At 35.6% G+C, this 23,214-nt stretch overlaps 1 protein-coding gene across 1 annotated transcript in view; it reads left to right on the top strand.

Annotated features, from left to right (window-relative positions):
• LOC150075225 (alpha-mannosidase 2-like) overlaps positions 1–23,214 on the top strand; it is a 253,553-nt gene that overhangs the window by 61,677 nt on the left and 168,662 nt on the right. Inside the window, exons 5-7 of the mRNA XM_090388915.1 lie at positions 3,209–3,336; positions 14,954–15,127; positions 20,957–21,143. Coding sequence (XP_090245041.1) covers positions 3,209–3,336; positions 14,954–15,127; positions 20,957–21,143 — 489 coding nt within the window. The remainder of the gene's footprint in view (positions 1–3,208; positions 3,337–14,953; positions 15,128–20,956; positions 21,144–23,214) is intronic.

Below are 23,214 nucleotides of genomic sequence, written 5' to 3'. Positions count from 1 at the left end.
CAAATAATCTAACGTGGAACAACTGCTTTGCAGTTTGTGCTGATGGTGCTGCTGCATTAACAGGATAAAATAAAGGTTTAGGCAAAGTAAAGGAAATTGCTCCAAATATAGTTTTGAATCATTGCATTGTACAGTACATTGCAGGGAAGCATTAGTAGCAAAGGAAATGCAAACTGATTTGCACGAAGTTTTGAAAGATGTGATAAATGTGATCAACTTTATTAAAAAGTAGAATCTTAATTAGCAGACTTTTCACAATGCTTTGTAATGAAATGCTTCTTTTATATATGAAAGTGAGGTGGTTGTTGTTGCCGACCGGGCTAGCCGAGTGGGTAAAGTACCTGCCCGGCAACCCAAAGGTCGCGGGTTCGATTCCCGCCTCGGGCTTGGATCAAAGTACTGCAAAAACCTTGGGAGGTGCAATATGGCCACAGAAGCCGATGTGCCAACAACTACCAAATCAAAAAAAAAAAAAAAAAAAAAAAGAGGTGGTTGTCCAGTGGTTAAAGTCTTGCAACATCTTTTTGACCTGAAACTTGAAGTTTTATTGTTTTTATCGGATAAAAATCAGAACCATGCCCAATTATTTACAAATCAAAGGCTTGGAAAACTTAGTTCCCTTGCTGATATATTTGAAAAACTTAATGATTTAAATTTAAGTCTTTATATACGTATATTAATACATAAATACGTATTAATATATATACATATTTACGTATATATACGTATAGCAAATACGTATATTAATACTCGGTGATAAAATAGAAACTTTCAAAGGGAAGCTTAATCTTTGGAAAACTGAATTTGAGTGTAATAATACTGAATTGTTCCCATGCTTTTCTGATTTTGTTATAATATTGACATTTTACAATTTAGAAATATTATTGCCACCCACCTAACAATGCTAATTAAGAATTTTTCCAAATGATTTAATGAATCTCCAGAAAAAAAGTTGTATTGCATTTGTGATCCCTTTGCTTTTGATATTTCTTCATGTCCTGAAATTGCCATTCAGCAAAAGGAAGATCTTATTGACCTGTTGTCTGATGAAGCATTAAGACTACTTGGGAAAAATTTTGGCTTTCTCTTCGAGATGAGTATCCAGAATTATCAAAAATGGCGATTCTTTCGGGTCTACATATTTATGTGAGGTTGGTTTCTCAAAATTAACAGCTATAAAAACAAAAAAAAAAGCATTCCAGACTTGATCCAGAAGATGACATGAGATTAGTAATTTCAAACATTGCTCCAAATATTGTCGGTTATCCAGGCTCATCCTTCTCATTAATTGTTTTGTTTTGTAATTGTTCATTTATTGTTTTGTAATTTTAATTGAAGGATAAGAATTTGATTTTTTTTTTTTTGCCGTATTCAATTAAAATATTAAACAATTATTTCAACGTGTAAATTCGAAAATTGTAGATCTCTTAAAGTACCATTTATAACTGACACAATATAATAGCGTAGCTTAATTTAATTTATTATGATACTTGCCTTTTTATAATCTGCATTGACGTTGGAATAAAATGGATGATAATTTTAAATTTAAGTTAGCGTGAATAATTGAAATTTGAAACGATTGAAGTTATATGGTTGGAAACAGAAGGCCAATAGCCATAACAAGTGGCTTTCGTTTTACACGTCTTCAGTTGGCAATGGTAGAATGAGAGTAAACGCGTGTATTTAAGAAGACTAGTTCCCGTGATGCTCCTGGATACATGTGGGAATTTCAGGTGCTATGTTATAGGGTAGTTTGGGAATTTAATACTTGGAGAGTGGAATGGCGGCGAAACCATTCTATAACTAGGGCTTCATATTGGAAAATTTTAAAACTGGATTTTAATTTGATAATAGGAATGGCTGAATCTACTAAGGGGGTGTGGGATTGAACATGTGTTGCTAATCGGTATTGGACTGTCCCATCCTAAAGCTTTTGTAGTGGTAGTACGCACGTGTGTTTGATGTTTTGGTAGAACCGTATTTTGTGGTGGTGCTACCAATGTAGCAAGCATTACAGTTATCTTGACATTTTATTAAGTAGATGATATTATTCATGTCACTAATGTGGTAATTTTGTGTATCTTTATATGAGTTGAATAATGAACCTAGTTTATTATAAGATGAGAATGTAAGGGTGATATCGGTACCTTTGAATAAACGGCGGAATTGGTTGGCAAAATTACTATGGTAAGGGAGGATAATACGTGGATTATTATTGGAAATGTGTTTGGTTGGGTTGTTGATATTATTTTGGACTGTGATAATAGTTTGTTTGATTAATTGAATAGGATATTTCCTAGATATGAATTTACTTGTAAGATATTGTAGTTCATTATTAAGGTCGTAATGTGTGGAACTGTATTTTATAGCATTGTAAATTTGATTATGAAGGACTGCTTTTTTTGTGTTGATGGGGTGATGCGATTCAAAGTGTAAGTATTTGCCCGTGTGAGTATTTTTTCTGAAAATTCTTGTTCCTAGTTTTGTATCGCTTCTGTATATAGTGAGGTTTAGGAAATTAATTTGTCCTGCATGGAATTAAATTTAATTCCATGCATAATAGATTAAAATATACCCTGGAATTAGAAGAAAATGGACAAATTAATTTGGACAAATTAAATGGACAAATACCCAATGCTTTGACATAATGTGACCTCTACAATGCCTATCCTCCCACCATACCCACTACTTGGACCGTCTCCAAACACTATCAGGCACAGTAGAGGCAGCAAGATTATACACTAGTTGAACTGGAAGACACATAGAGAGTTACCAATAAGTTTGGTCTGGTGGACTATCTAATTGTCAATAACTCCTCAGATTACACTGAGACTTATAGACAATTACACCCCTCATTCAAGTGAAAAACTTTAATTTTTGCCACCATAAAAAGGTGCCAGCCTTTATCATCTTTTCTATATTCATTTTGTCTTTGCCTTTAAACAGAAATTAGCTTCCTCATATGCCTTTTTATAGCACAATACCTTTTCATATTGGACCAAATTATAAACAAGTAAGCTCAAAAATTGTCAGCTTCTTAAAAGCTGAATAGATTGATTTCTTTTTTTTATTTATTTTTAAGATTTAATGAGTTACTTTTTAAATAATTTGATAGGTTAAAAAATTATAGCACAAGTGAGTGAGGGAGCTTTTTTTACTTGTATTGTTTATTTTATTAATTAATTTATTATTATTTTTTGAAATTTAGATACCTTGCTGATGGGCAACTGGAAATAGTAACTGGAGGCTGGGTAATGACTGATGAGGCAGTTACACACTATTATGCAATGATTGAACAGTTAGTAGAAGGTCATCAGTGGTTAGAACATAATTTAGGTAATACTTATATTTTATTTACTTGTTAAATTTTTTTTTGGTAACTGATCTGTGTAATTTAAGTGTGAAATTATTTGGTGTACATACCTAATTCTTATGTACATTTGAAACTTGTTTCTCTCATGTTTACAAAAATTACAATTAACAGTCTTTTTGCTGTTTTTTTTTTAACAATTTAATTTTTTTGGCATTGTTTCATTGATACTGTATGATTGTTGCTGGTTTGCCATACATCCTCATTGTTCCATTTATCCTTTTATCAATGTTTGCTCTATATGGTTTTTTTGATCCTGCCATTTACCATGTTGTTATTCAGTGTCTTCTTTTTTTGTTTACCTCTTCATTCTTATGTAACTGTTTTTCTTCAAAAAAATGTTTGTGATGATGTATTGATATGTCCCCAGAATTAGCATTAGTAGAGGCACATGATGCAAGAAAGCAAGCTTATACAGCATGATCAAAAAAAAAAAAAAAACCCTTCCCATTTCACTGATCCTTTCAATCCAAATGTTTGCTGGCTATCAACTTCCAAAACAACAGATAGAAGTTTGTTCCAGCAATCAACTACCCGCTGGCTAAAGTCAAACTTCTGCACATCTATTCTACAACTGTCTTTCCTCAGTTTGAATCTATGCCCCCTCAGGTTTATAATCTGAGCAAGAGGAAGAGTCCCATCAGCATTAAGCCTGCTCAATCCATTCAAGGCTTTATACACCTCACGCAGATCACCTTGCAGGTGCCTAGTCTCCAGATGCTGCAACTTCCAGAACTTAAGCCTCTCTTGGTAATAACACCCCTTTGTTCCTCTCACCAATCTTGTTGCCCTTCTCTGTACTCATGCTAGCAACTCTACATCCTTCCTAAAATAAGGCTTCCAGATCTCTGGGCAGTACTTAAGGTAATACTTGAGTACTGCACAGAGATCTGGAAGCCTGACCATTGCCTTATTACAAGGGGATGATCACCTCCTTATCCCTGCTCGCAAAATTCATATCTGACACAATTACCGTAAGATCTCTTTCATTCTCCACTAACCTGAGTTTAACACCACACAGTTGGTTCTTTTCTCTGTGGTTACTGATACCCATATGCAGCACTTTGCATTTGTCAAAGTTAAACTTCAGTTGCCACTTCTCAGCCCATCTGTCCAACTTTGCCAGATCCTGTTGCAGCAGCATACTGTCATTACTGTCGTTAGCAACACTGCCAACCTTTGTATCATCTGAAAACTTTGACATTAAGCTTGATATACCTTCATCAATATCATTGATAAATATACAAAACAACAATGGGACCAACACCGAACCCTGAGGGACACCACTAATAACATTAGTCTATGTAGAGCAGTACCCATTGACCATCACTCTGTCTTCTCCCACTCAACCATCCTTTTATCCATTGCAGCAACTTGCCCTTAATGCCATACTGCTCCAATTTGTACAGTAGTCTTCCATGTGCAACAGTATCAAAAGCTTTCCTGAAATCCAAGTATATGATATCAAAATTATTTTTTCCATCCAGTTCCTTTGTAACCACATCATAGTATCCAATCAAATTGATGAAACAAGACTTCCCCTTTACAAACCCATGCTGTGTCTGAACTATTACTGCTGTCTTGTCTAGGTGATCCTGTATCACCTCCTTAACCGGTGACTATTTTCCATTGAACAGAAGTCAAACTAACAGGTCTGTAATTACTTGTCACCCTTTGTGAATTGGAGATACATTTGCACATCTCCAGTCCGTGGTAACTTCCCCCGAGTCCAAGGATGCTCTCGTAATTATGGCTAAGGGTTTTCTTACTTCCTTTGCTGCCTCCTTTAATATAACTGGATAGATCCTCTCCACCCCAGGTGCCTTATGTTTAACTTCAACAGTTTCTATTCAAGTTTGCTCTCGGTTATTACAAAATCATTTAACTCCCTGTTAGAGTTTGATAAACATCTGGCACTCTCCTCCTTAAATAACTCCTCATGTGTGAATGTAGATGCAAAATACTCATTTAGTTTGTTAGCCACCTGAGTACGATCATCGACAGTTGAACCATCGATATCCAGTGGATCAATATGATTCATCCCCTTCCTTCTAGAGTTTACATAGGTAAAGAACTCTTTGCTGTTTTTCTTTGCATCCTTTGCCATAGATTTCTCATAATCTGCCTTTGCGTTCCTAGCCTTCTTTGTGACTTGGTTACAGACCAGCTTATATCTGTCGTAGTCTTCCATGTCACCCATTAATTTATATGTATTCCATGCATTTTCTCTGCCATATGTCTCATTAGTTCATCTGACATCCATTTAGGCTGAAACTTTGAACAATATTTCTTAGTTGGTATATAAAGCCTAGTAGCTTCCAAGATTAATTCTTTGAATGCTTCCCATTTTGAATTTGCTGTTGGTAACATCATCAGTTGGTCCCACCGTATAGAATTTAAATAATGTCTCAGACCTCCATAGTTGCCTTTATGAAAACAAAATCCCTTCCCTTTACCCTTGATGGTAGTTACCTCTTTGAGTAAATCCCACTTCAGCACACTGTGATCACTGCCACCTAGTGGTTCCTTTATCTGCAGATTCTTAATGCATGAAGAATCGCTACTGATAATCAGATGAAGAGTATTACTCCCTCCAGTTGCTTCTTGAACATGCTGATGTAGAAAACAATCATCCAATAAACGCACAAAAGCCTTGGTAGTGTGTGAGTGACCAACCCACAAATTCCAGTCAATATCCAGGAAATTAAAATTACCGATTATGAGACTGATTTACTGACCCACTCTATTTCCCTTTACAGTTTTTTATTCTACTCATCAGAGTCCTTAGGCCTGTAACACACTCCTACTCTCAATTTTGAATTCCCAGTGCTTATGTCACTCCAAACTGACTCGACACTGCACTGTTCAGTGATGTTGACTGGCTGTACCTCCTTGGATTTTGTGTTTCTTAACTAATAGCATAACCCCTCCTCCCTTCCTATCCTGTCTATCCTTCCTGTACACATTGTACTCCCCAAATTCCAGTTCTGCATTCCTTATATCTGTGTGACACCATATCTCTGTTATCCCAATAATATCAGCCTTTGATGTTTTGAGCAACAACTCAAATTCATCAAATTTATTTACCAAACTCCTAGCATTGGTGTACACACAAGTATACATGCACCTGTTTCTATTCTTAGTTACCCTAACACAACCAATGTGTTTACTTGTACCACAGTGACTCCCAGCAGTCTCTGAAATCCCCTGCATCTTGTTTTCCAGGCTGCTGCTCATTCCAATAGAAGCAGTGCAAGAATCACTTTCACCTCCGCCAGCGGCTATTGTTAATCTATTAGTCAGTGTATCCCCCAATCTAGCAGTTTTCCGACCCGCCTAACACTGTATCGATAGCATCAGCAAATATTCTTGCACTCTTTCTATTTAAGTGTATCCCATCCCTGTAGAAGCAGTCTCTCCTGTTAACAAGCACAGACCAGTCTGAGAAAAATTCTACCTCTTGAGCCTTGCACAATCTCTCCAGGGCCGAATTGATCGACACGGCTCTCATCATATACTCCCCCCCCCAATGTGTCTGGGCAGAATTGCATACACTTTCAAATTCAACCCTAATTCACAGCTTTTTTTTTTTCAACCGTGACCTATACTTGTTTAGTAATTCCACCAGTCTCCTACTCTTAATATCATTAGTGCCAACGTGTACAACAATATCACCTTTTGTGCCCTTAAAAGATTATCTGCTCTACAGCATCATCAACCTTTTCCCTTGGCAGACATACCCTGGTCTTGTTCCACCTATCCTTTTTAAACAATATGTTCCCCGTTTCCCTGACAATAGAGTCACCAACAACTACTAGTTCCTGTGGGACCAGTGTATTCTGCCTTGGGGTTTGCTGCTGTGTTGTGTGATGTTCAAGTGCAAGCTCTCGCATTGATGTGGGCAGCTGAGAGCTTGATGGGCCCCTCAATTTAGATCCTTCAAGGGCATCCACCCTTTCCTTCAAGCTCTCATATAGGCCCATAACAACGCTGAGTTGTCACCTGATTTCCTCACACTCCTTACATCGCGCACATGCAAAGACATTCTCCTTGGCAATATCATGTCCCGTACTTGATTGCTCCACAAACATCAAGCAAGCAGTGCATTTTAAAAGGCTGTGATTCAGAGGACAACTGCCCACCCCCTCAGTTCTCCTCTGAGCCACAGCACTCCCATTAGCTTGGGCCTTTTGTTTTTCTGCTCTGGTCTGTTGTCATGATTTAGATTTAATTTCAATAAAATTCAATTTCAGTACAAAATTATAACCCTAAACCTATATCCCAATACAGTTATAACACTATATATATGTATTTTTATTTTATTTTTTTCAGTATCGAGTGTTATCTTCGAGTTTCAATATATAACTTCCGTATCAAGTTATGTATTAATTAATAATGTTACGTTTGTAAAATCTAAGTCATTTAGTTAAAAAAGTACAATTTAATCAATAATGAAGTTTAACAAGATTAATAAATTTTACTGATTAATCAATAATACTATATACTATACTAAGCTAATGCTTAGTACGGGATATAACGTTATATTGTATAACAATGGCGGCAAGTTACGAACGGTAAATCTATGGACACTAAGTATTAATTAACTTCCAAAATCTTGCTATCTAAATTCAGAATACACCCAAGGATCTTGACTAGGTCTATAAGCTACTTATAGAAAATAATTTACTATGACAATTAAGTCAATAAAGCGGCTAAATATAACTAAAAACTTTGCGTTCGCCAAAACTGCAAAACTTGTAAAACACATGGATTGGATACCCTTACCGACACGGGGTAGGTCCTGGGGTAGAATTTTTTGCAGCATGGCCTGTACTTATCAGATGGGACTGTTTTTACAGGGATAGCATACACCTATATAGAAGGGATGCAAGAATTTTCCAGTCTAATGATGAAATTTCTGCACATCTATTCTATCAAAGTAATCTCCTCAGACGCACCACTGGTTTAATTGTGCAGACTAATTGTTCAATGGTAGCTGTAAGCACAGTTGAAATAAATTCTTGCAGTACTCCTTTTGGAACTTGCTGAAGTCTGGAAAGTACGGATTGTTGGGGGGGGGGGTTTAAAAGCCTTCATGGGACATATATATAGGCTGTGTTACAGTCACTGAGAGCAGTCACACATTTACTTGCTTATATGCCACTAAGAACTCTGCCATTGCCGGTCCCAAGCTCGGAGGAGGGGGAGGTGCATACCTCATGTAAAAAAATCTGAGCTTGGCTGGCTCCAGCCAACAGTACCTGGGATGGGCCCCTGCCTGGGTTGCAGGTGAAGATGGAGGATCTATCTTAGGAAACAGTGGAAATCTCTCACTCTTCCAAGATACTAGTCTCATCTAAATTGTGGACTATGCAGCATAGGAATGGCAAGCTGGCTGCATTATCTGCCTTAAACCCTATGGATTTCAGTCATTGTAATATAAACAGTCATGCTACCTCATCCGGGGTAACCGACACGGCTGTTCTTATACTATGGAGAACAGCTGTGAAGAAAGCTATATGGTGAGCCAAAACTCAGATGTATCTCTCAATGCTAAATGTAAGATCCCTTTACAAACCCGGGTAAATAAAATTGGTAGAAGAAGAATTGAAAAAGATCAAATGGGATATTGTTGGAATGTCAGAGACACGTTGGACAGAAGAAGGAACACTGGATATGGCAGAAGGAAGAATATTTTACTCATGGAGAAAAGACAACATACATAGAGGAGTCGCTTTCATAGAAAAGAAATATCTATTAAATTCAATAATAGAAATTCACCCACACAGCTCAAGAATGATAAGTTTAAGAATAAAAGGTAAAGAAAAAGGAATCTTCATAAAGATAATCAAGGTATACCCCCCAGACTCCTCACATGATGATACAGAGACAGCTGCCTTCTATTCAGACCTGTAAGAAACCGTAGATAACACAAACACAAAAGATATTTTGATAATAATGGGAGACTTTAACGCAAAAGTTGGAGGCTTTTCGACAGATTTCAGTGAAATGTTAGGAAAGTTTGGGATAAGAAATAGAAATGAACGAGAAGAAGAACTCATGAACTTCTGCAAAGAAAATAAACTATTCATCACCAACACACTGTTCTACCACAGATCTCAACATAAGGTACAAGTTCTCAACATGGTACAAGTAAACACATGGGTTGTGTTAGGGTAGCTAAGAATAGGAACAGGTGCATGTATACTTGTGTGTACACCAATGCTAGGAGTTTGGTAAATAAATTTGATGAATTTGAGGTATTACTCAAAGCATCAAAGGCAGATATTGTTGGGATATCAGAGATGTGGTGTCACACAGATATAAGGAATGCAGAACTGGAATTTGGGGAGTATAACGTCTACAGAAAGGATAGACAGGGTAGGAAGTGGGGAGGGGTTATGCTATTAGTTACGAAACACAAAATCCAAGGAAGTGAAGCCAGTCGACATCGCTGGACAGGTCGCCTCCGTAGCCAGGTGCGAAGGAGCAGCAGTCCATAGCACACGCTTCTTGATTAGACCGGGGTTTGAGCTCGTCACCACCAAATATGGAGGATGCGGAAAGGTCAGGGAATGACCACCGCATATTTCCAGAACAATATAGCCTTAGTTGCTAATGCCCCTAAAAAAAACCAAATAACAATAATCGGTGGACAGGGCAGTGTCGAGTCAGTTTGGTGTGACATAAGCATTGGGAGATCAAAATTGAGAGTAGGAGTGTGCTATAGGCCTAATGACTCTGATGAGTATAATAAGAAACTGTACAGGGAAATAGAGGCTGCAAAGGAGGTTAGGCAGTAAATCAGAGAGTCTTATAATGGGGGATTTTAATTTCCCAGATATTGACTGGAATTTGTGAGTTGGTCACTCACACACTAGCAAGGCTTTTGTGGATTTATTGGATGATTGTTTTCTACATCAGCATGTTTAGGAGACAACTAGAGGGAGTAATACCCTTGATTTGATTATCAGTAGTGATTCTTCATGCATTAAGAATCTGCAGATAGAGGAACCACTAGGTGGCAGTGATCATAGTGTGCTGAAGTGGGATTTACTCAAAGAAGTAACTACCATCAGGGGTAAAGGGAAGGGTTATTGCTTTCGTAAAGGCAGACTACGATGGTCTGAGACAGTATTTAAGTTCTATACAGTGGGACCAACTGATGATGTTACTAACAGCAAATTCAAAATGGGAAGCATTCAAAGAACTTATCTTGGAAGCTACTAGTCTTTACATACCAACTAAGAAATATTGTTCGAGGTTTAGGCCTAAATGGATGTCAGATGAACTAATGAGACACATGGCAGAGAAGAAAAATGCATGGGATACATATAAATTAACACGTGACACAGAAGCCTATGATAGATATAACCTGGTCTGTAACCAAGTCACAAAGGAGGTTAGGCAGGCAAAGGTAGATTATGAGAAATCTCTGGCAAAGGATGCAAAGAAAAACAGCAAAGAGTTCTTTACTTATGTAAACTCTAGAAGGAAGGGGATGAATCAGATTGGTCCACTTGATATCGATGGTTCAACTGTTGATGATCCTGCTCATGAAGCTAACAAACTAAATGAATATTTTGAATCGACATTCACACATGAGGAGTTATTCAGCGAGGGGAATGCCAGAGGTGTATTCAACTCTGGCAGTAAGCTAGATAATCTTGTAATAACTGAGAGTAAAGTGGAGGATAAATTGTTGAAGATAAACACAAGAAAGGCATCTGGGGTGGATGGGTTCTATCCAGTTATATTAAAGGAGGCAGCAAAGGAAGTAAGCAAACCCTTAGCCATAATTATGAGATCTTCCTTGGACTCAGGGGAGGTACCCATAGACTGGAGATGTGCAAATGTGACCCCAATTCACAAAGGAAGATCAAAGGCTGACACAAGTAATTATAGCCTGTGAGTTTAACTTCTGTTCCAGGAAAATTAATGGAGGCACTGGTTAAAGAAGCACTGCAGGATCATCTAGACAAGACTTCAGTTATAGCTCGGACACAGCATGGTTTTGTTAAGGGGAAGTCTTGCCTGACCAATTTGATTGGATACTATGATGCAGTCACAAAAGAGCTGGATGCAGGGAATAACTTTGATATTATATACTTGGATCTTAGAAAGGTTTTTTATACTGTTGCACATGGAAGACTGCTGCACAAATTGGAGCAGTGTGGCATTGGAGGTAAATTGCTGCTATGGATAAAGGGGTAGTTGAGGGGGAGAAGACAGAGAGTGGTAATCAATGGACACTGCTCATCGTGGACTAACATTATTAGTGGAGTCCCTCAGGGTTCAGTGTTGGGTCCATTATTGTTTTCTGTATTTATAAATAATATTGATGATGGTATATCAAGGTTAATGTCCAAGTTTGCAGACAATACAAAGGTTGGCAGGGTTGTTAAGGACACTACTGACACTATGCTGCTGCAACAGGATCTGGAAAGGTTGAGCAGATGGGCTGAGAGGTGGCAAATGAAGTTTAACATTGACAAATGTAAAGTACTACATATGGGAAACAGCAACCCCAGAGCAACGTATCAACTCTGTGGTACTACACTGACAGTGGTAGAGAATGAAAAGGACCTGGGAGTAATTGTGTAGGCAGATATGAAGTTCTGTGAGCAGTGCAGACGGGCTGCAAGAGTAGCTCATGGTGTCTTGTCAATGATATACAGGAATTTTTCTAGCAGGGATAAGGAGGTGATTATCCCCTTGTATAAGGCAATGGTCAGGCCACACCTTGAGTACTGTATGCAGGTCTGGAGGCCTCATTTCAAGAAGGATGTAGAGCTGCTGGAACGAGTACAGAGATACTCGTCTGATATGCCTTTCCATAGTGTCCCACAAGTGCTCTATGGGATTGATATCAGGGGAGTTCGGAGGCCAGTGGATATGCTGGAAGTCAGAACTGTGTTCCTCAAACCATTCCTGCACAACAAGTGCCCGATGGCTCGGCGCATTGTCATCTTGGAAGACACCATCGCCATTCAGAAAAAAGTGTAACATAGCCGGGGGGGGGGGTATACAGTCAGCAAGCAGTTGATGATAGCAGAGACCACTGATATGTTGTTCCACATGCCCCAGGGGTCAAAGTTCCTGCCAGTGAAACATGCCCCACACCATACAGCCGCCTCCACCAGCCTGCACTTTTGATACCATGCATAAGGGATCAAGAGCCTCATGTTGTTGGTGCCAAATCCATACATGACCATCCACAGTGTGGAGTAAATAATGGGACTCATCTGACCAGCACACCTTCTTCCAGTCTTTTAATGTGCCGAATGGAGCGTTAAAAGTGGGATAGTGCTATAGCACTATCCCACTTTTAACTCTCCATTCTTCTGGTCCCATGATCAATTCTATGAAGTGCCATGCAATCTTTAATGGCTGTAGTGCTCCTGTTTAAATGCTTTCCCACTGATATTGTTTTTCTTTAAGGTGGCAGTAAGGAATAAATGACATAACTCTCTTTCTTTTGATTTTTGGCTTTGGAAAAGGAATGATAGACTAAATTTTAGAAATTGTTAACATGCAATTTATTTACTTCATAGAAATCGATCCTTGTGCATGCAATGTGTTTGTCATGTTTAACTCAAACCCCTTAATGTAGGATAGGCCGCTCTTTACAACTCAGTGGCTAATTATCATTGTTGCATTCACCTACCCTCCTCAGTGTGTTTTAGAGTAAACATTATACAGTTAATCTTTTTTGTGTGCATCAGTAAATTTCATGACTGACATTATTATTCAGTTTCATTAATAATAATGTCATTCATGAAATTTAATTTAAAGTTAATTTAAAAATTTATTCTTTTTAAGCAAAAAAAAAGAGTTAAGGTGCTCAAAAAGAGATATTGTAGTGCATTAAGTATGCAGCAGTTTGAACTTGTGTATAAACTGTTACTTTGTAAGCACTGCAAAAAAAAAAAAAGCTAAAAAATCAATGTTACTTGCCAAAATCTTGATGAAAAATGAAAAATAATCTTCCACTTATAAAGAGAGTGGCCTCTCTTTGAAAGCACTATAACAGTAGGTTATAGGTGGTAGATGACTCTCATCAACCGGTGCAATACCACCACTTTGCTTATTGGAGGCTTGAAGTGGTGAAACCCATGTTTAGTTTCTAGAGCAAAGTTTCCGGCATATCCCCCCCAATACTTCTCCTTCAACCCATGCACGGTACTTAGTGCTATAGGTTTTGATACCTTTTGTGTTTTGGGTTTTCATAAAAAAAAAAAAAAAGGTTACTATATGAGCCTTTGAGATCATCTCATAACTGTTGTGCATAATTAAGAATCACTCTTTGTATATATTATTAAGGTTTATATATATATATATTATTCTTTAGTAATATGATAATTTATGATGTATTTTACTTTTAATATACTTTTATAGTGGTTTTTCTTTAAATTATTTCTAGATTTTTCTGTTGTCCCGGTAGCTGTTTTAGCAATGCCCGGGTACGAACAGAGTACATATTATTATTTTATCTTTCTATTGTGGTTTATTGTGTTTATTTTCTTAATTACGGGTGTTTTCTACTCATAGGTATTATGGTTAATACATTACTGGTCTTTAAGCTAGCCTAAACTCGGTTATCTTAAATGCCCAGGGCCTATTCATTTATTATTTTTCAACTTGTTACGTATTGCTAAAGAAATTGTCATATTAATTATAGATGAAAAACTGTAGCAATACTACTTTATGACAAAATGATAAAATATTAAACATTTTTATACATTTATTGTATTACATCTTTATACATATTTGTATTACATCACATGGTCGTCAATCCCCTACTTCATCGGGGGCTTTGAGCGGATTGACGGTCCATTCGATGTAATGCATTACTTACTTACCCGTTTCTGTTTGTATCTATCACAGCTTTGCTATTTTGTCCGATACTGAATTCTAAGTTTCTTTTAAATTCCCATTTTTGTCCCTTTCCCATTGCTATTAGTTAAATAGGTATTATTTATTATAAATTTATTATGAACCGAATTAATATCCCATAATTTCTACAGCAACTGTGATAGAATACACAAAGCCCAACGGGTGAGTTTTTTAAAAAATTACAATAACTTTACTTACTTGATGTGTATAAGTGGAGGTCGTAGTGTCGAATCAGGAAAGTTTCCCATCCTACTTGATGTGTTTCGGTGGAGGTCGTCGAGTCGAAAAAGGAATGTTTCGCACCCTTAACTTGTTTTATAGATGGCTATTTTTATGGCTTTGTCGCTTTAGCGTTTCCCTGTGTTCCGATGGTGTTTTGGCGGAAGTCCCCGAACTTCAGGCCAAGGTCTATTATGGTGGTTTTGTGGCAGGTTAAATGAATTTATTTAGTTGTGTATTTACAATATTTTTACATTTATTTTATGTCTCACCTCGGACAGTGCTGGTACCGCTTTTCCAAGGCGTAACAGCACTTGTTTGTCCAAACACCCGTAATTAAGAAAATAAACACAATAAACCACAATAGAAAGATAAAATAATATATATATATATATATATATATATATATATATATATATATACACACACACACACACACACAATAACAATGGTTTTTTGAAATTCCAGATTATAAGCCAAAAAGTGGATGGGCAATAGATCCATTTGGTCTTTCACCAACAATGGCCTATATTCTAAGACGTATGGGTTTAGATAATATGGTCATCCAAAGGGTACATTATTCTGTGAAAAAATATTTAGCACAGCACAAAAGTCTTGAATTTTTATGGCGTCAACAGTGGGGTAAGTTTGCAGAATTTTTCTTATCTATTGAGAAAATTTATAAAAATATACGTGTATGATTTTTTGTGTACTTGCTAAAATAATTTGAAAATATCAAGTATGTTGTCCCTTAACCATAATTTTATTATGTATAAGAGACACTCACTCATTGAGCCCTCTGTCAACAAAGTTTCTTTTATGGGCTCTGTAAATGCAGAATATGGTACCCTCAGTCATCAGCATTCCAGTACCTACAACAACAAAAATATGCTGCATAATGTTCTGCAAAGACAACAAAATGCAATTGATCACAAGTTGGTGAGTAGTCCTGCAATGAGAATGCAATCTACTAACTGTCCATCATATTTCTCTTTTAACTTAACTGTTGTTTTTCTTTTTGTTTTTAAGACATTTGAAAAATTTTTTTGAAACATTTAAATTTACTTAGAAGCAGTTGTTGGTGGCCAGTATAACCGGCTTTCAAGTATTTATGTTCATGCAGCCATTTGAAGACATATACTATATGAAGAAACCTCTAATAGCAAATAAATATGGTTCATTTCAGTAATTTATATTCATAGGCAGCATAACATCAAAATATCTTACTTTGTAATAGCTGTGCATGCTTTTATGTTGTTAGTATGTGCAAGTTGCCACGGTGACAATTGCTTATATTGCCCACCAGAAAATATGTAAGACTTTCACTCATAAAAAAAGGTCATAGTAGAGGCATATGATGCAAGAAAGCAAGCTTATGCAGCATCAGCCCCAAAAAAAAAAAAAAAAAAAAACCCCTCCCATTTCATCCCTCCGTTCGTTCCAAATACCTGTTCAGCTCAGCTTTAAATTTATTTAGGCTATCAACTTCCACAACAAAGGATGGAAGTCTGTTCCACCAACCAACTACCTGCTGGCTAAAGGCATACTTCCGCACATCTATCCTACATCTGTCCTTTCTCGATTTGAATTTATGCCCTCTCAAATGATTATGCTGAGCAAGAGGAAGAATTCCATCAGCATTGAGCATGCTCAAACCATTCAAGGCTTTATACACCTCTATCAGATCACCTCGCAGTTGCCTAGTCTCCAGACACTGTAAATTGCAAAACTTAAGCCTTTCTTCGTAAGAGCAACTCTTTGTTCCATTCACTAATCTTGTTGCCCTTCTCTGTACTCGTTCCAACAGCTTTACATCCTTCTTAAAATGAGGCCTCCAGATCTGTATACAGTACTCAAGGTGTGGCCTGACCATTGCCTTATACAAGGGGATAATCACCTCCTTATCCCTGCTAGAAAAATTCCTGTATATCATTGACAAGACACCATGAGCTACTCTTGCAGACCATCTACACTGCTCAGAAAACTTCATATCTGCCTGCACAATTACCTCCATGTCCTTTTCGTTCTCTACCACTGTCAGTGTAGTGCCACAGAGTTGATACGTTACTCTAGGGTTACTGCTTTTCATATGTAGTACTTTACATTTTTTTAACAATGGCCCATTGGGTTATCCTACATATATAAATAAAGTTAAATTGGATATCCTCTTATGCCATTGGTTAAAATGTTATAGCATTACAACAGAATTTCTCATGTAAAACAGCTCTGATAGAAATTAGAGTTATGTACCACTTGATTTTTTTTTTTTTTTTTTTACAATGGCATAATAGCTGACATAGAGGAACAAAAGTTAAAACTTAATTTATAAAATATACATGATATGATCACTAATGATGCATGAATTAAAAAACACTTTAATACCATGTATAAAAATTGCTGCTGAATGCAATATTAAAAGCTGGGTATCTCCTATGTCATTGGATAATACTTGACATTGTTTAGTGCTGATATAACTATCTACCGAATGGGAATATTTGAATGGATGTTTGAAGAAACAAAGATTAGTCCCAGTAGCAAATGAAATATAGTTTGGTTTAGTAATTTATACAATTCACAGCTTGGTTGCATAAAATTAACATTGCCTATCTAATAGTGAATGAGTATGGACCCACGTACTCATATTCACTATTGAGTAACAGAGTAACTTCTTTTGATTAAGAGATTTGTATAGATTGTTATGAAATTGTAGTTTCATTCAGTCGTACATTCCTCTCTTCTGTGGGAAAATGGGAAGGATTTAATTCTTTCCATTCCTACCAGCAGCACACTAGAAATTGTGCTGCAGAAAACTTTGGTTACCAGCAAAGAATTTTTCAGCAGCTGAGCTTCTACTCCAAGAAATAAGAACATAGATGAACCCAGAAACTGTTGATTTCCTGTTTTTTAACAGTAACTTGCCAAAACAGTTTTTAGATATATATTATGAATATATTTTCATTTCCTTTTTTCAATTTAATTTGATTTGATTTTTTAAATTTGTGTAATATATACAATAAAGTATTAATATTATTGATTGATTTAGAACAAACTATTTTGTATTATTATTGATGTGTAAAACTTCAAATAAATTTTCTTAATATGTCTTTTTTATTTTGCTGGTTGGATGGCAAGTACAAACAGTACAGTTTGGATGTGGTTCCAGTTACTGCAAGTGCAAGTTGAGTATGGATGTAATACAATGGACCCACACAAAACCCTAAGCCAAGTGCTGTGCTATCCCCTGAGTAACTTTATTACAGATTACTTATGTTTACTGTAGGATTCACGGTCTCTTGAATCAATTTATAATTGATAAAATTTGCCCCAGGAGGCTCTTATGCCATAAGTCTTAAAAAAAAGAAAAAAAAAAGTCAATACCAGTTATTTTGACACATGTTTTGGCCCACACCTTGAACAGCATCTTTTATTTCATTATACAAAGCTAAGTAGCTTCCTGAATATCCTTACTGCAGTATCTCTTCATTAATCTGATATATGTGATATATTTCATAGTCACTACCTTTCCTTGACCAACAACAACATAAGATTTAATATATATAGCGTTTTAATGTAGATTATTCAAAATAATTCTGTAATGAGATTCAAAGTTTGAATTGGCCCTGCAACTTGTGAATAACTTGTCAAATTCTAAAAGACTGCCGAAACCAGCTATAGGTAAGCATCATTATAACGAAATTGAATGAAGCTATAATGAAATTTGCTGGCGCTCTTCATATAGTATCACTATACAGCATCTGGTACCTTTATTTTTATTCCCTTCCCTGTGAGCTGCATGCAGAATTGCAGAGATTTCACGTAATTGTAACTCACATTATAGGTAATCCATTTTGTTTATAGTGTTGTGGAGGAAAGAACTGATCACTCACAGTATCAACTTAAGATTTCCTAATGCAGTCACTGAACAAATTGCCACCTCTGTGTGCACAATTTGAATGAGAATAACAATGAGTGCGTTTCAGAGGAAAAAATGCTTTAAAATTGATGATTTAAAAAAATAAATAAATAAAATAATAACTATTTTTAAGGAGTTCACAACAAGGCATTTTTTAAAAATATTTTTAATTTCTCACATTTAATAACAAAGATCATTGAGCTTTGTTTTTGCTACCCTAATAGTCATGCAGCTATCTTATAATCCTTCTTTACCCTATTAATCTATTAATGTCAACTTGAATATTGAATATATATATATTTTTTTCTCTCTCTGTCTTTTTGAATTGTTTCTGTGTCTACTGTAAAAAAATTGTTACTTTAAAATCCCCTCCTGGTTTACTTGTTGTCCAGGATGTGTAAGAATGTATATGTATATAATATTTTCTTGCAGTCAGACTGGTATTTATTTATTTAATTAAATAAAGTTTTTTATCCAGTGTTCCATAGCAGTGTGATTTTTTTTCCATATGAACAGCACAATGGCTACTATGGCTTTTTCATATTATTCATAATTTTCTTATGGAGTTGTGCTATTTTTTATAGTGCAACTCATTCAGTACCTTCACATAATGAGAGATCAGTGTAATTGTGAAAAGAGTTTTCTTTTTTTTTTTTTCTGTAGTAAACTTTGTGTTTATTTTAAAACAAAAGGATAGAAATCCTGTTTATATATATATATATATATATATATATTTAAATAATGACTTAAAAGTTAGAATGTAATAACATAAAATAAAATAAGAAAATAAATAAATATTAAGCTATCGTTAGAGGCAGCAAAATGCACATCCTCCATATGATGCCCAAATATAACCAATAATTCATATAAAAATAAAACATAAGCCACTAGTATGGCAAAAAACAGTAGAGCGAAAGTCGAAATAAAAATAAATTAACAGGAAGGGGGAAGTAAAGGTAAAAAGACAGAAACCGTAGCCGAAAGTCCCCAAATAATTTAGAGCTTTAAATCCAGTTAATAATAATAATAATAAATCCAATTTAAAATAATACCAATTATATAATAATTTATCGGATTATCAATGAGGTAGCAGGTTGAGTGAGATAAGGTGCAGTCTGTGAAAGACCTGTGCGTCAAAACCGCCCAAGTAACGTGCGAAAGCCAAAGCAGGCACTGTGGCAATTGACTGATTTCATTAACAACCTTAAGTTATCTATAAGTTAAAATTTACAAATAATTCTTCGCCTAATACGGATATACATATATATGTGTGTGTGTGTATATATATATGTGTCAGATGATTAAAATGGGCATGAAATTTTTATAAACTCTGTTTTTGAAACAGATCTAAGATTTTACTTAGAAATATCAGTATTATAATTAAGCAAAACAAAATCATTGTTGCTAAAATGAAATAATTATAACATCTGAGTATTTTTAGTTTGTGATTGTGTTGAGGACAATACCAGAAATTAGCATCTACTATTTATATGTATGTTGCAAGATTGTTAGTTCTATCTCTCCACACAGATATTCATGATTTGGATGTACATTCTGCATGTGCATCATCTCTCTTCCCACAGTTGCACAAGGCAAGTTGCTGTCAAAAGCATATCATTTTGCTATTATGCAGTGATTTTATTCATTATTATTATTATTAGCTATATGGTGCAAGGAAGCCTGAGGCTTATGCTGCACCAGCCAAAAAAAAAAAATAAATAAATAAAATAAAATATTCCCGATTTACCCCGAGAGAGAGAGAGAGAGAGTCAAAAGTAGAAGGGAATCACCAAGAAAGAGAAGAATGATGATATCCAGCTCAGTGTGTGCCAAGCACATACTCACCAGATGTGAGCCCTTGGGGTTGTGGACAAAGTCATGAAAATACCTATTAGTAACTACACCAGGTATATGGAAACACCCTCATGGGTGCTATCAGTATAAGGAGTTAAGGTAAACACTTTAAAGATGGAAACACTGACTTTGTTAATCAGCTATATAGCAATGAGTGACTGCCCTAATCTGTAGCATAAAGCAGAAAGCCTCTGCTCTAATTAAGAAAGGTAAATGGGTGAGCTCTAAGCTCACTTTGCACCTTAGAGGTATAAAGTATATTCTACATATGTTCCCCACTTTCTTACAGTTGAACAGAAAAAAAACATGCTTGTATGTGTTGTCCTTGTTTTTTATAGTGGTGCAGAAGGCCCTGACCTCCTTTTTCAATATTATGACTAGTGATTTTATAAAAGTCCATACTGAAAGAAGTAAAGTTGCTTTTATCATTTTGATCTAAAGCAAAGTTATAGAGCATGAAATGGCATCATTTCGAGAGAGAGAGAGAGAGAGAGAGAGAGAGAGAGAGAGAGAGAGAGAGAGAGAGAGAGAGAGAGACTGACTTAGGAATTTTTGAAAAAGTGGAAAATATATGTTGCGTTTATTAGAAGTATCCTTGTCCCATGTAATGTTTCTGAAATGTATTTTCTTTTTTGTAATACTGTTGTATTTTATATATATATCAATATATCTTAAATATAATTTTCTTTATCTTTATATATCAGACCAAAATCATACAATGGATATTCTGTGTCACATGATGCCCTTCTTTAGTTATGATGTTCCTCACACGTGTGGGCCTAACCCTAAAGTATGCTGTCAATTTGATTTTAAGCGCTTACCAGGAAACAAAATCAACTGTCCATGGAGAATACCACCAGTTTCAATCTCTGATAAAAATGTGGCTGACAGGTTTGTTATTAGTCTTCTTTGACATTCTTACCATAAAACCTATTACAAAAAAATATTTATATAGTATAGTAAGGATGACTTTAATTAGATGCATAAGTGAAGGTTTCACCATAGCCTTTTGTTTATGCCTACTTGGATATAATTAAATGATTCATTATAGTAAATATCTTTGAAAGATAAGATAGATTATCCTAAAATTGCCTAGTGACTTTTAAGATACATTATTAAGTGTATGTTTATAGAAATCTGATTTAAGTTAGAGGTATTTCAAGGCATATGAAAACAAACATATGGATAGATTTCGATCTAAGTTTAGAAACCATATGTTGCACTCAGAAAGTAAACATATCAAAAGATCTCCAAAAGTAACGTCTGAAACCATGTGTTACTTTTTGAGATCTTTGTCTCTGATAAAATGTCTAAAACACTCTCTCTCATATCCTGCTTTACTACTGTAAGAAATGTTATTACTTACATATAAAAAAATAAATATCTACTCATTAGAACTGTTCTATTGATGCATCTTATTCCATTATATTTTCATTAGTCTGGCTCTATGAGGTTCTTTTTAAGTAACAGAGGTAAAGAATTCTGATTATTCATGTAGGGTACTGTTGCTGAATACAGACTCTGTTGGTTGAGATGCTGAGGCTTTTGCAATTAATAATGACCTCACATAGCTTTAATTTACATTTCAGAATATCAGACAATTATAATCACATACCTAACACTTGATCTTTTCCTCTCCTTACCAGTAGCCCTACAAAATTCCGAATCAGTGTTAGCGGTTCTCTAGGCACCTCTGATTGTAACTTCACGTGGTCCCTTATATGATTGCCCCCCCCCTCTCTCTCTCTCTCTCTCTCTCTCTCTCACACACACACACACACACGACCATTCTCTTGAGTATTACAACACTACAAAATGGGTTGAACCGAGTAATGTGATTTCTATTCCTCTTTTTTTTTCTTTTCTTTAATTGGATAGCTGTTTAAATCTCCTAATCCCAATGTTTGCTCAGTTCATGTTACTGAAATTATTCTTGTGGGGACAAATTCCTTTATTCTGCATTCTACACTTAAATCTTGTTTTTCTATCTTAATCTTGGTTTTCCAAAATATATGCTAAGACTGTCCAAGATAAGAATGTAGCATATCTCAGGTGGCTTTTATCTGTATCTCCAGCTTAATTTTTCCACCTACAATTATAAAACATTTATTAATCAATCCAATTTTTTTTTTTTTTTTTTTTGAATTATCAGAGTAGAAAAATTGCTTCTTGTTCAAGTGGTAGTCAATCATTCTGATCTCTTGCAAAAGCTATTGGCCACAACTTCTGTCCATCTATGCCTTCACCTCTCTTACAAATTGATGGTTCTGCTTCATTGTTAGCTAAAGATAAAGCTGACTTTAGCATCCTACTTTTCTACTAACCCTTGTATTGATGATTTAGTTAAATGATCTCTTACCAAATCCAGTGCACTTCCCTGTGATATCTTCTGTGGTCTTCCAACAAAAGGTTGTTACAATTCTGAATGATCTTGTTGTCAAGACAACTTCAGGTCTTGATGATATTTCTTGACTTGTTTTCAAAATGTGTGCCCGAGCTTGCTCCTGTTCTGTGTCACCGTTTTACAGTTTTCACTTCCTTCTGCTTAGAAATTTTAGTTTGTCAGTTTGCTACTTTGGAATTTTGGTGAAAGCACAACTTCAGAGGTTCATCACTGAAGAAGTGGAGTAAAAAAACATCTGCAAAACATATGATTGTTTGATTCTGTTAGTAATAAATAGATTTTAAACCCTACACAGATAAAGTTCTTTCATTTCAAATAATTTCATCAAGATAGCAAGTGGTGCATCGTGTTTAAACATTATATTGGACACTATTCTTCTGAATTAGCAGTAGCAATGTCTACATGGTGCAAGGAAGCCTATGGTTTATGCTGCACCACTCAAAAATAAAAAATTAAAAATAAAATAAAAAAATAAAAGTAAAATAATAAAAAGAAGGAAAATTAAAAAAATAATTAATAAGAGAAAAGGAAATAGACAACCTATGTATTTCCCTCCTC

This window comes from Mastigoproctus giganteus, chromosome 14, assembly GCF_048544385.1.
Source record: "Mastigoproctus giganteus isolate SK-2022 chromosome 14, ASM4854438v1, whole genome shotgun sequence".
In the NCBI taxonomy this organism is placed as follows: domain Eukaryota; kingdom Metazoa; phylum Arthropoda; class Arachnida; order Uropygi; family Thelyphonidae; genus Mastigoproctus; species Mastigoproctus giganteus.
This window is presented reverse-complemented; position numbering and strand designations above follow the sequence as displayed.